The sequence below is a fragment of the Rosa rugosa genome, chromosome 4 (assembly GCF_958449725.1).
Source record: "Rosa rugosa chromosome 4, drRosRugo1.1, whole genome shotgun sequence".
Lineage (NCBI taxonomy): Eukaryota > Viridiplantae > Streptophyta > Magnoliopsida > Rosales > Rosaceae > Rosa > Rosa rugosa.
The window spans coordinates 53,223,688-53,236,387 of record NC_084823.1 but is presented as its reverse complement, the minus strand read 5'-3'; the positions used below and the strand labels follow the sequence as shown (position 1 = coordinate 53,236,387).

At 39.2% G+C, this 12,700-nt stretch overlaps 2 protein-coding genes across 2 annotated transcripts; one reads left to right on the top strand and one right to left on the bottom strand.

Moving 5' to 3' along the window:
• The first annotated feature begins 49 nt into the window (after positions 1 to 49).
• LOC133742420 (kinesin-like protein KIN-14P) lies at positions 50 to 7,409 on the top strand. Its single transcript, XM_062170073.1, has 25 exons — positions 50 to 186; positions 350 to 427; positions 815 to 1,017; positions 1,104 to 1,261; positions 1,351 to 1,461; positions 1,689 to 1,914; positions 2,132 to 2,259; positions 2,344 to 2,442; positions 2,535 to 2,612; positions 2,695 to 2,787; positions 2,878 to 2,907; positions 3,204 to 3,767; positions 3,862 to 3,943; positions 4,034 to 4,129; positions 4,210 to 4,389; positions 4,541 to 4,647; positions 4,729 to 4,908; positions 5,119 to 5,282; positions 5,369 to 5,622; positions 5,716 to 5,879; positions 5,950 to 6,053; positions 6,189 to 6,277; positions 6,380 to 6,449; positions 6,604 to 6,707; positions 6,806 to 7,409. Exons 3-25 carry the CDS (start codon positions 900 to 902, stop codon positions 6,862 to 6,864), a joined length of 3,258 nt encoding a protein of 1,085 aa, XP_062026057.1. The 5' UTR covers positions 50 to 186; positions 350 to 427; positions 815 to 899; the 3' UTR covers positions 6,865 to 7,409.
• A 1,179-nt stretch (positions 7,410 to 8,588) lies between these two features.
• LOC133742421 (uncharacterized) lies at positions 8,589 to 10,106 on the bottom strand. Its single transcript, XM_062170074.1, has 4 exons — positions 9,943 to 10,106; positions 9,653 to 9,833; positions 9,470 to 9,536; positions 8,589 to 9,327 (listed from the first exon to the last, which is right to left on the bottom strand). The coding sequence occupies exons 2-4, from the start codon at positions 9,802 to 9,804 to the stop codon at positions 9,058 to 9,060; spliced, it is 489 nt and encodes a 162-aa protein (XP_062026058.1). The 5' UTR covers positions 9,805 to 9,833; positions 9,943 to 10,106; the 3' UTR covers positions 8,589 to 9,057.
• Between the last annotated feature and the right edge of the window lie 2,594 nt (positions 10,107 to 12,700).

Here is a 12,700-nt window from a genome sequence, read left to right as displayed (position 1 = left end):
GGTCACACGGCAAAGACCAAACTAAACAAATCCAAAGAAAAACATTTGAATAAAAAAAACGTGAGGATTAAGGAATCAAAGTAAAAGACCAAGTTCAATTCCTTCCCTTTCAATAAGTCATGACGTCAAAACCTTGGTTTAATCATAACCAGACCAACCATTAGCTTAATAAGGCCATTCTCTCAGGTTGGATTTTTGTCTCTGTTTTCCCCATTCTGTTCAGTTTTGCTCATCATATTGTTCTTGATGCATGTACAGAATCATTGAATATGAAAAGTGAGTCTGTTTGATTTTTGTCTTATTTCTTGTGTGTTGTGTTGTATCTTTATTTGCAATCATGTTGTTTCAGATGAATTGTTAAGTCCTTCAAATACAGGTTCTTTTGTAGAGCATCGTCCCAGACTTATACTCAGGTTTATAATCCAAGGTATGCTTTTGCCTTCTGCAGCTGCATTTGTCAATTCTATTCTTATGTATAATCATATGATATATTCTCAAAAAAAAATTAAAAAGTGACATACACACACACACACATATATATATATGTGTGTGTGTGTGTGTGTGTGTGTGTGTGTGTGTGGATGTAAGTATGCATGCGAATGCTAATAGGTCAGATTATTATATGCATCATATGTCAGATTTAAACTTTTTCTTCTTCTTTATTAATCTTAATTCCCTCTATAGAGAATGTGTACTTAACATAGAAGTTGATTATCTTTGAATGATTATTTAGCTTATTTGTCTTGCATTAATTTAAAGTATCCATCTTTCATGGCCAGTACCCTTACATTGATTTAAAGTTCTCATCTTTCAGAATTGTTCTTATAAAATAGAGAAGTAGTGCTTGCCATGAGCTTTATAGTGGAGCTCCCAAGCTAGATGTCACTCCGAAGTTTTTGATGATGGATTCCTCTTCTGATAACCACAAAACTGAAAAGGGAGGAACCTCGACCTCAAGTGTTCCTGCCAATGGGGATATGTTTGGACGAGTTGTAAATGGTACTGGTGAGACTGAAGGTAAGAATAGTTGGCCTAATCCACTTTTCCGCTACATGGTGAATCAATCTAAAACCTTGCTCATATTTCTGTAACGTACTTTGCAGGCAAGCGGCTAGCGTTTTTAGTGGAGTGGTTAAATAGTATACTTCCTGATTTAGGTTTACCAGAAACTGCTTCAGATGAGGACTTGAGATCAGTATTGATTGATGGTACCATTTTATGTCGGCTATTGAACAGGCTTAGACCTTGTTCTGTTGATGAGGTTGATTTCCTAGTCTCCCCCCTACAAGTTGTTTACCAGTTGGATTGAATGTCTGGTTTCTTACTTTCAATGTGCATTTTCTATTATAGGTTAATAGATCCGATCAGAACTCAGTGCCAAGCTCAGAAAATGTCGCAAGGTTCTTGGCTGCTGTTGATTCATTAGGCCTGCCCCAGTTTCATATGGTGGATCTAGAGAAGGTATAACTATATATAAATTTTATGAAAACAGATTTCTTTACATTGTGCCTATGTAATCCAGCTTTTAGGTCTAAAAGATTGAACAATTCTAATATATTGACATTCTGATGATTTTCATGCATAAGAAATTTCATATGGCACAACTTTTTGATTCATTGTGAGATTTTCCTTGTTCATAAGTTCCCTCTTAGTCTCTTACTCATTTTCTGGTTTATATTATTGTGCAGGGATCTATGAAGACTGTTATAGATTGTCTTTTAACACTTAGAACACGACTTGGGTCAAGTGTTGTAGCAGACGGTTTTTCTCTGTTTAGTCCAACTGGTAACTATGACAGCCCTCGAAGAGATTTATCTTCCCGTGGATTTAGTTCTCCGTTAACTGTAGAAGAGAGGCAGAAGGTCTTGTCTGAGTCAAAATTTCAACGTTCATTGCGTAGTCCTGTTATGTCAGGTACAGTTATTCTCTTGCACTCACCAGATCCATCACGCATGGTAACTGGCTGATAATGATTATGGATAAAAGAAGATAGTAGTAAATACCACTCAATCTGTTTTCCTATACCAAATTTTGTTTTTGCTGATATAGCCTTTATTTGGTTCAGTTGACAAACTTTTAGATGTTGTTTTCTTCAAACAGTTGATCTTTGACGCAACTTTACCTTCCACAGAGCCATCAGCAGGATTAATGCATCATGTTGGACATAAGTTCCATGAGGTATTTCAGGTGAAACAAGGACGCTACGCGGATCTTCCTGCTGCAAAGATCTCAGAAATGATGAAATCCAACAGTTTAGATGTATGCTGTCGATGTACCTGGAAACTAAATAAGGTTCTTGTTTTGTGTTCTCATCAATTTTGATGCAGCTTTAATGCATTTCAGTATCTCTTGTTGCAGAATGCTCCGACTCAGTCCCTTTTGAGCGTTGTAAATGGAATTCTTGACGAAAGCGTTGAAAGAAATAATAGTGAAATACCTCATGTATGGCAATCAGAAAGCACACTGTTGTGAAAAATCTAATACCATCAATACAAATACAGTACGTTTCATCTGAAATTGCCTTTGTTTTGCAGCGTGTGGCTTGTCTACTGAGAAAAGTTGTCCAGGAAATTGAGCGCCGCATATCAACTCAAGCAGAGCATTTAAGAACTGTAATATGTATTCACAAACATTTTTACTTGATCCAATTAAGAAATGCTCTGTCTAAAGTTGTTTATGGTTTTGTGCATCCAGCAAAACAATCTTTTCAAGGCTCGTGAAGAGAAATACCAGTCAAGAATCAGAGTACTTGAAGCCCTTGCATCCGGAACCAATGAGGAAAGCGAGGTACGAAGGATCATTCAAACAAATATAGTAGTATTCGGCTGCTTTGCACACATGTTATGTCTGATTCTTTAAATGAAACTTGTGTAACAGCTTTTTAGGAACCATCTTCAGCAAATGAAGGTATATTTCAGAGACAATGGTGTTTATTTTTTTCTTCTGCTAGTTTGTTCAGTTCACTAATTGGCAGCACCAAATTTTTTTTTCACATTTTACTTCTTCAACACTAAAAAAAGCTTGTATATGATTGCTAAATTATCATAAGAGATTTCGATATCAAGTGATCAACTATCACCTGCACTTTGTTTCAGTGATCTAAAGACTGTGTATACTTTTACTAGATAAATCTAGATAACAATCTTCGTTAATTTTAGATAAGTTTCACAATAACTTTTATTGGGAATGGTTACTATTGGCAGAGTGAGAGGACCAAAATTGAAGAAAAAAAGAAAACTGATGATGAGGATGGGATCAGATTGAAGAAAGAGAAGGAGCATTGTAACCTTCAAATTTCAGGACTGAAGCAAGAGTTGGATATAGCAAAAAAGACATATGACTTGCGTTGCTTGCAAATGGAAACAGACGCGAAAGGTGTTAAAGCAGCACTTGAAGAAAGGGTAAAAGACCTTGAACGCCTTTTGGCAGATTCAAGGAATAAGGTGAAAGAGCTGGAGGAAAACTCTGAGTCAAAACATCAGGTTTCTGACGAAACTTTAAAGCTTGAAGAAAAGGTAAAAGAACTTGAACGCCTCTTGGAAGCTTCAAGGAATAAAGTGAAAGAGCTTGAGGAAAGCTCAGAGTCAAAATATCAGTTTTCTCAAGGTCAGCTTGAAGAACGGGTGAAAGAACTTGAAAATCTCTTGGCAGATTCAAGGAAAAAAGAGAAAGAGCTTCAGGCAAATTCTGAGTCAAAATGTCAGAGTTGGATTAAGAAAGAGCGTGTTTACCATAACTTTATGGAATTTCAACTTGGTTCTTTGAAGGTACTTATGCTTTAGATCAAATTGTATTCTTAGCTTTAAATATACATATCTAATAAACAGTCATACAAATTTTTAATATTCATGAAATATTCAGGAATTAAGGCTATCTTCTGTGTCCATTAAGCAAGAAATAATGAAGGCAGAACGAAGCTACACGAGTGAATTTGATCATTTAGGTAGGGTTGTGCTATTCAAAAATTGTATCCGTTTCATGTACTTGGTGATGGAAGATTTTCATGCGTTGTTATATATATGGCCTTTTTCAGGAGTGAAGCTTCAAGCATTAGCAGATGCAGCCGAGAACTATCATTCACTTTTGGCTGAAAATAGGAAACTGTTTAATGAAATTCAGGATTTAAAAGGTGCCACAAAATTAATTGCTGTACTTTGGTTATATCTGAGATGTAATCATTGGAGTTCACTTCTCAGTTTTCATGCTCAGGAAACATCAGAGTATATTGCCGAATAAGACCATTTCTGCCTGGACAGAAAGAGAAAAGAACATTGGTAGAACATATTGGTGACAATGGAGAACTGGTAGTTGCAGACCGCTCCAGACCAGGGAAAGATGGTCATCGACTGTTCAAGTTTAATAAGGTCTATGGTTCAGATGCTACTCAAGGTTCTCTGCTATATATTTTTCTTTTCTGTGTCTTCAGCTATTTTTTGACTAATCTGCATTGATGATCCTTGCAGCAATTATACTTGAAAGTGATTGTCTTATGAAAAACATTGTGATGCTTAACCTGTAGCCCTTATTTTTCTGTTCACAGCTGAAGTATACACTGATACCCAACCGTTTATAAGATCTGTACTTGACGGATATAATGTGTGTATCTTTGCTTATGGTCAAACTGGATCTGGAAAAACCTACACAATGGTATGGAGCTTCATTTCATCTTAATTTTAAGGACGCTAATATTTTCACAAGATGCTAATGCTGATAATTATTTTTTCTCAGACTGGTCCTAACAATGCAACTAAGGAGAACTGGGGGGTCAACTATAGAGCCTTAAATGACCTTTTTGATGATTCTCAGCAAAGAAAAAGCTCCATTATGTATGAAATTGGTGTTCAAATGGTTGAAATATACAATGAACAAGTGCGCGATTTGCTATCAAGTGATGGTACTCCGAAAAAATATCCTTCTCAAATTACAAATGTTGCTTAAAATGAAATCTTAGAAAACTTATATTCTGCTTCATAGCATGGTTCTAGCAAATGATATTATTATTACTATTATTATTATTTTTCACATTGCTTGGAATCAGCATTTGGCAAATCAATGTGAAATCAGCATTCTTTATATTGATTTTGGTTACAAGCATTTGTTTCCCTTGACTTGCACACACTCGGGATTATGACTCATTCTCAACCCAATGGGTTAGCTGTGCCGGATGCTACTATGCACCCTGTCAAATCAACCTCAGATGTCATTAAATTAATGGATATCGGATTTAAGAACCGAGCTGTTAGTGCCACTGCCCTCAACGAAAGAAGTAGTCGCTCTCATAGGTTTGTGTATCTCATCATTAATGAAATCTGTCTACATCGATCTTATATATTTTCTAGGAGTGTGACACTTAAATGTGTGTCTACAGTGTTCTTACAGTTCATGTACGAGGGACGGATTTGAAGACTAGTTCTGCTTTGGTCGGTAATCTTCATCTTGTAGATTTGGCAGGAAGTGAAAGGGTAGATCGCTCTGAGGTTACTGGAGATAGACTTAAGGAAGCACAACATATAAACAAATCATTATCTTCACTTGGAGATGTCATATTTGCTCTTGCACAGAAGAGCCCTCATGTACCATACAGAAATAGCAAGCTTACTCAAGTCCTTCAAAGCTCTCTCGGTACTCCTCTGCTCCTAGAATTGTTATTCTTTTTGTTTTCCCTGAGATTTGTCTTCAATAGCTCAAACAACAGTTTCTGGTGGTTTACAATAGGTGGACAAGCAAAAACACTTATGTTTGTGCAGCTTAATCCTGAAACAAGTTCATATTCTGAAAGTTTAAGTACTCTAAAGTTTGCTGAGAGGGTTGCTGGAGTAGAGCTAGGGGCAGCGAAAAGCAACAAAGAGGGCAGGGATGCTAGGGAGTTGATGGAACAGGTCCTCATTTTATACATCATTTCTTGCATCACAAGCAAATTGGGGTTCTGAATTTGTCTTGGCTCTGCAGGTGGCAATTCTCAAAGACACTATATCGAAGAAGGATAATGAGATAGAACGACTGCATTTACTTAAAGATATCCGAGTGGAGAAGCGTCGGACAGGCTCGTTAAGGTATGAATCTTCTCACCTAAGCACACAGTTCTATAGGTAGGACTCCTCGCTCCTCAGCAACGCCAAAAACCGCCAAGCGGGATAGGCTTAGGACTTAAGGAAGCTTCTGATCCTGAAAACTGTGTTTTTGTACAGTTCTGAAACTGATTCCCAGCAGTCCATGCATGACCTTAAACACCAAACTAATACACTCCGGCGATCAAAGGTTGCCGGAGGTGACATAGGTCAGAATAATTCTGCGGATGCTGAGATGTTAGGATTTGGAGAGGCAGATTATGAGGAGAAATTAAGTGACTTATCTGACGGTGGTCTTTCTGGTGGAACAGAAACTGATGGCTCTGCCTCTGCTGACAGTTCGAGCTATTCTGAAAGCACAAAATCAGATAGCTTAGAAAAGTGAGTGTTACTTCATTTCTTACTGTCTTTTCCACTTTGGTATTCAAAATTTTTCAGCGTAAATTAAAATTTTGGTCTGCTGTCCATTGACTCCACTCATCACCAATGTTCCAAGAATGACTAAAACCAGCACTAACTCATTCAAAATTTTCAGCAGGCCTAGAAGGGTTGCTGGGATTCCCCGACCTTCGTTAAAACCAGCAGTAACTTCCTCATCTATAATGTCAGGATCAAAAAGCTCTCCGAAAGTTTCATCAGGTATGCTTTTCTCTTGGTAGAAAAGCATGTAGTCCATTCCTCGTTAATTTGATATATTATCTCTCTCTTAACATTTTGCTAACAATCTCTTATTTCAGGTCTAAAAAAAAGTAGCAGCTCTTCCTCACTGAAACCAGCTTCTAAACGATGGCAATAATCAGAGCCAGTCGATACAATTTCTTTTTTTCTCTCAATTTTCGTATACATGTATAGTTTTTCTTTGATAATATAATTAGCATATACTTTTGTTGCTTTCCAATCCCACTTGGTGATTTAGGTGTAATTATTCTGAGGTTTAAAGCTCATCTAGCTGCTGCTTCTTCTTCTTCTTTTACTTGGAATATCTCATTCCAAATTTGCCTGTTTCAGTCATGAGTCTTGTACTGATTGAAGAAACGGAGTTTGTGTTTATAGACTTCAATTTTGAACTGAAGAAGAAAATGAAAATGTATATAGCATTGTCCTGTGTACAAGTAATGGTGAATCCTATGGCCATGGAATCTTGTACTAAACCATTGCTTTACGTTCATAGAGACACTGACCCAACACAAGTTTCAGTACAATAGTGGACCTGTTGAGCTATAGCAGGCAGTGCAATAATGGAGTTACTAAACGATACACCAACCTAAGGCATACAAGGCAAAAGTTTCCAAACTACAAGTTCGGCTTTTATGGTGAAATGATCATGTCTCTCACGAGGCTGCTTTCTTCTTCTTTACTCACCTACCAGATTTTTCATGCTCCGATAAGTTTCACATTTTTCTTCAAGAATCGAAGGATTTACAGACACCATCGCTCGAATATTTAGGGCCTGTTTGTCAATTGTGTCGGGCATTTAGAAATAATCAGAGTGGTTTTAGTAGAAGATGACAAGGTGTTTCTTCAAAAAGTGCTTGCAAAGTGAAAGTTCTATAATTACTTGGGACTTATTGATGAAATTTCTTTATGCTTCAAAGAAACGCAACAAAAATACTGTTAAAACAAAACGCTTTATATAGAATTTTGTCTTACAATAACCTAAAACCATTGGAGATTCATAACTGTTGAAGACAATCGCGCAAATTCTATTTTTGCTTACCAATTCAATTGTTAAGTGGTATTATATCTCTTATGTCTTTTTCGATATACTACTATTTCTTTCAACTCGCCCACACCGATCAACAATTCATGAGCCAATCACGGACAAGTTCGAGAAGCTTTTCACCGACGGTAATCGGCTGCTCAAATTTTACTTGTACCCCCATGTTGTTGTTGTTGTTGTTGTTGTTGTTGGCTCACCTCAACCCCCACTAAGATAAAACAAAAGGCAAAGGGCAGCCTATAGCCCACACCTGCCCGCTTACGCTCCTAAGCACATGCAGTTATCAGTTGCTGCTGACAGCTTTGGCCAACAAAATGAATAGGCAGGTCAGCTTTAGCACCTCTCAACCACTACAACCTTCAAAAGCCAAAACACCCTCCTCGCAATTTCACATGCCTAACTGGCCTTGATAGATACACCCCAACACCATAATCAATGGCACCCCCAAATTGACTCGGACCTAGTCACTTTTACATCACCTTCCTGACCATTTCAAAACCCTAATGACAATCCTCCACGTCTTCCCCAAGTCAGCCTAAACCAGGCCAAACATATCCCTACAACCAAACAAAACAAGTGAACCAATTCAATCCATACAAGCACATCGATGCTTCCAAAGTCGGAAACCCAATACCCCACTCCTCTGGACCTCTTCCACCCACCCAAATCCCATCATACACATCTCCATCATTTCCATTAAAAAAACTAGGAAATCACAAGGCCACCTTCATTTATAATTCATTAATTTCAAAGCCATTGACCCATCACATTCATCTGTGCAAAAAGAAAACTCCGAACAATAACAATAACACATGAATTTTATAAATTCCAAAAGATCTAAATCCTCAGTTCCTCCAAAATACAATTACAAACGGAGGACGGCATGAGAACCAGACAAAGCATTTGGGAGATTTACAAACTCGTCCCATGAAACCTCCCATCTCCCCACAAACAGAGATGGCTACATACCTCTCAATCTCTAAATTCTTTCCCTCTTTATTCCTCAAAATGGGACATCTTCATCATCTCCCACCTCGCCTTAATTTACATATACATCATCCTTCGGTTTTAGTTTTACAATACAAAAGGAATAACAAACATCAGATTGACCATGACTTCTATATACAAAAATTTTACACACTCTGAGACTCAAAAGACCCCAAAAAAGATTAGTAAGCTCCTCCCCTAGATTTCTCTCCCAAAACACCCTCTTCATCACTTTTGATAAAACTCGATGCTTCTGAGGGCCTGTGTTTCTTCTAGTCAGATTTAAGCTACAGAAGGGATGCTGCAGTTCCTGCGGTCCCTGCTAAGACAATCAAACCCTTCGATGCGCACCGCAACCGGCTTGTCCCCGGATTTCATCCGGACACAGCCTCCGTTGCGCCCGGCCGTCGGCGAAAAAGGGCCCCCCACCTTGCTGCTCCCAAACTGCTCATCTTGGATGACCGGGTTGGATGCCCGGCTCGGCGGAGACCCGCAAAAGAACGGTGGCGACGAAGCCAATTGCTTCATGGATCTCTCACCTCCGCTATCCCCCTGTAATTCATTAATCCAAACAGGAATAAAGATCAATTTTTTGGAAGCTTGTGCTAAAAGTAACGAAAGATTTTAACCTTTCCTAACAACAACAACAACAACAACAACACATTAAATTTTACATGGATGAAAAGAAAGGTACCTTATTGAGAATCAGGTCCAGAAGCTCAGACGCTGCTTGAGAATCTTCAATCTCTGATTGGTAGTGACTGCAAAAAACCAAAATTTCATTAGCAAACAAAAACAACCTTTGATACTGTCATGTCGTTTGGATAATCAAATCGCTAAAAGCAGCTTAAGCCAGAAACAGAAACAAGATACATACTTGAAGAATCTACAAGGAGGTCTCATGGAGTCGTTAAGCGACGGATTTAAGGCGCTTAAACGACGCGGTTTTGGGCACACAACTGAATCCACCATCTTCATCCCCTCAAAGCCTGTCATGGCGTTCTGCTCGTAAGAACCGAATCTGTTCATATCTTTACAGATCTTTCAACAAAGAACGCCTGCATCAAACAAAATTCCATCCCATCAAAACCAATCTTTATACCAAAAAGCCTCAAACTTTCACGCACAACAACCAAACCCAGATAGATCTGAGAATCAAGAACGAACCTTGAGCTGCCTGAGGCTCCTCCGAGGAGGAGAGAGAGAGAGAGAGAACTGAGGAGAGGAAAAAGGGGATTCTGGAGATGAAGCTTGAGAGATTTTTCTGCTCTGTTCTGGGGTGAGAGAGAGAGAGAGATAAGGGAAAGGGTTGGCTGGGTATATATTAGGAGAAACTATGAGTTATATTAAGCTGTATCTCCCGTGCACTTCTGTAAGATTTTATGCCGTTGATCTGGTTGACTATCTTTGTTTTGTAGGGACCATGTTTTGACCCCGATTTGCTCCACTCCACGTGATGCACGTACGCCCTTTGTTTGAGATTTGAGATTCCTCCGTGATTAAATGAAATTACCTATATTCTTTCAAGGGGAAAATATCTAAGTTTTTTACTTACATATAGCATGTGCATTGTTTCTACCAATTTTTCAGATCCATATTTATTCTCAAAAAAAAAAAAAAAGATCCATTCCTATATTTGGTCAAATAGTTGATTTTGGATCATTATAGCTTTTCTAAAGAAGACTTTGATTGAAAATCATGATTATTCGAAAATTAGACTATGGTATGTTGTGAAGATTATCGATCAATTGTGTTTGTCGAGCTAGTTAGCTGGATTGGCAATGAATACTGGTGTTGTCTTCAATCGTGTAACCACGAGTGCTATGGCTTTTAAGGGAGTTCTCGCGATGAGTCGGTTGTTTGGCTCGAAGACAACTTGGATTGGAGTTGCTTATAGTGACAGTATGATTGTGTTTTTTTTTTTGGGTCTTTGACCAAAAGTACCAAAATAAGCCAAAACTATCTCACTTAGCCCAGCAACAAATTTGTATTCCCACTAATTCAATTTAGAGAAAAATGTCAATTTTACCCTCATCCTAACTAAACAACTACTGTCATGCCCATCTTCTCTCTCTCTCTCTCTCTCTCTCTCTCCTGCAGAAGGGGCCGACCTGTGGAACTCCATCATTGCCGGCGCGGCCACCGGCGGCTTCCTCCAGATGCGACCTCCGATCTGGTCTCTCTCTCTCTCTAAGCTTCGATGCGCCCTGAAATACCTAGACTCCGGCTTTGACTCTAACGCCGATCTGTGGCGGAGCGACAGACCTGCCTCCACCATCGAAACCTCTGAAACTCTCCTCTCTAAGCTCGAATCTGTCGAGATTCATCACCTTATCTCCGACTATTTGACTAGTCGATCCTTCAAAGCTAGATGACAAACTTGCCTCCGAATTGTTCCATATTTACAGGCTCTGCCTTGACGCCGTGTCTTCACAATTTTCCGGCAAGCCCTATAAGTTTCAAAAGGTGAGGAAGGCAACGGAAGGGAGATGAAGGCGGAGATCGAGCCCACCTAACGCGTGGCGTGCTTGATGAGCAGTTTCTTCTGAATTTCGTGCCACTACTCTGCTTCTGCAACAGATCCCAGATTCCCGGGTTTGCAACCGGCGAAGGGAGAAGAGGGAGAAGAATGGGTGCCCAGATCATTTTTTTTTTTTTTTAAGTAATGGGACAGAAGGAAAGAAAAAAAAAGTTCTGAATGTCTATTGGGGGGCAATTGGCAATAGACATTTTGAATTGATGTAATCTCTTTGTTTTTTTTTTTGTAATCAAAGTTTTATTTGTCTAAATTTAAGGAGATTAGTTCCTATTCTGGGCTTCTAGCGATTGAAGGTCCTATTGAAGGGCAACAGACGTCTATTGGGAGGCAATACATGGTTGATAGTCGTCTATTGGGGGGCAATAGATGTCTATTAGGGGGCAATAGACTATCAGGGCAATAGAGGTCTATTGGGGGGCAATAGATGTCTATTGGGGGCAAAAAAACTTTCTGGTGAGATTTTCAGCAAATTCCAGTGGGCGGTAGCCAGTGACCTGATTCCGGCGGCCGATGACAGGACTCCGACGAAGTCTCCTATGGTTTCTCTCTCTCTCTCTAATTAACAAAGGGGTGAGAATAAATTGGTATTAAAAAAATTAAAAAATTAAAAAAAAAATCTTAATGGGGTATTAGGGAAGACCTCCTTAGAGTGTTTTGGGTAAGAGGGAATTAAAAAAACTTAATGGGGTAAGTGGGAAAAAAATCTCTAAAAATGGGGTAAATGGACAAAAACCCTTTTTTTTTTTTAGGTGAAAAGGTCAATCTTATTCAGCATTTCAGCAAGCAGTACAATAATGACTTGCCCAAAGGGCCGTCAGTAGAAGCCATTACATAGAGCACACAACCCTAACACACCCCTCACACAAGCATACTACTTAGCATACCCCTAGCATACCCACCTTTTTAGATTAAACGCAAAACAAGAAACAAAGTAACTCCGAAATCAATAAACTACCTACGAGACTACTTGTTTCCTGTCGATCTTCCCCACTCAAAAAAAGAACACAAGAAGCCCATCATCCTTTCGTAAAAAATGATGATAGCCCAAACCTAAAATAAAAAATACAAACTTAAAATGTGTATGAGCCCATACTAAGACTAATGCGGCCCACTTAAATGTAACCCTAGCCGCCATCTTCTTGGTAACAACCCACTCGGCCCAATTATGACAAACCCAAGCTTGGGCATCCTCCACCTCGGGCCAAACACCGCTACCACCGTCGAGGACCAAACTCGGCACCATAGTGCGGCCAACCTTGTCCCGGCCGTCATCATCGCCAACTTGGTCACCACCGCGTCCATCGCCGTACCTATCATCAGGCTTATTCCAGCAGTCAGCATCAATACCTCCGTCACAAGTAGAGGACCACATCACTCGACCTGGTC

Coding starts and splice junctions, on each gene's coding strand:
- LOC133742420 (XM_062170073.1), top strand. CDS start 900: ATGATGGATTCCTCTTCTGATAACCACAAAACTGAAAAGGGAGGAACC. Junction 1,915..2,131: donor GCGTAGTCCTGTTATGTCAG/GTACAGTTATTC, acceptor TACCTTCCACAG/AGCCATCAGCAGGATTAATG. Junction 2,788..2,877: donor GAACCAATGAGGAAAGCGAG/GTACGAAGGATC, acceptor CTTGTGTAACAG/CTTTTTAGGAACCATCTTCA.
- LOC133742421 (XM_062170074.1), bottom strand. CDS start 9,804: ATGAACAGATTCGGTTCTTACGAGCAGAACGCCATGACAGGCTTTGAG. Junction 9,537..9,652: donor CCTCCTTGTAGATTCTTCAA/GTATGTATCTTG, acceptor GGTTTTTTGCAG/TCACTACCAATCAGAGATTG. Junction 9,328..9,469: donor TGGACCTGATTCTCAATAAG/GTACCTTTCTTT, acceptor AATGAATTACAG/GGGGATAGCGGAGGTGAGAG.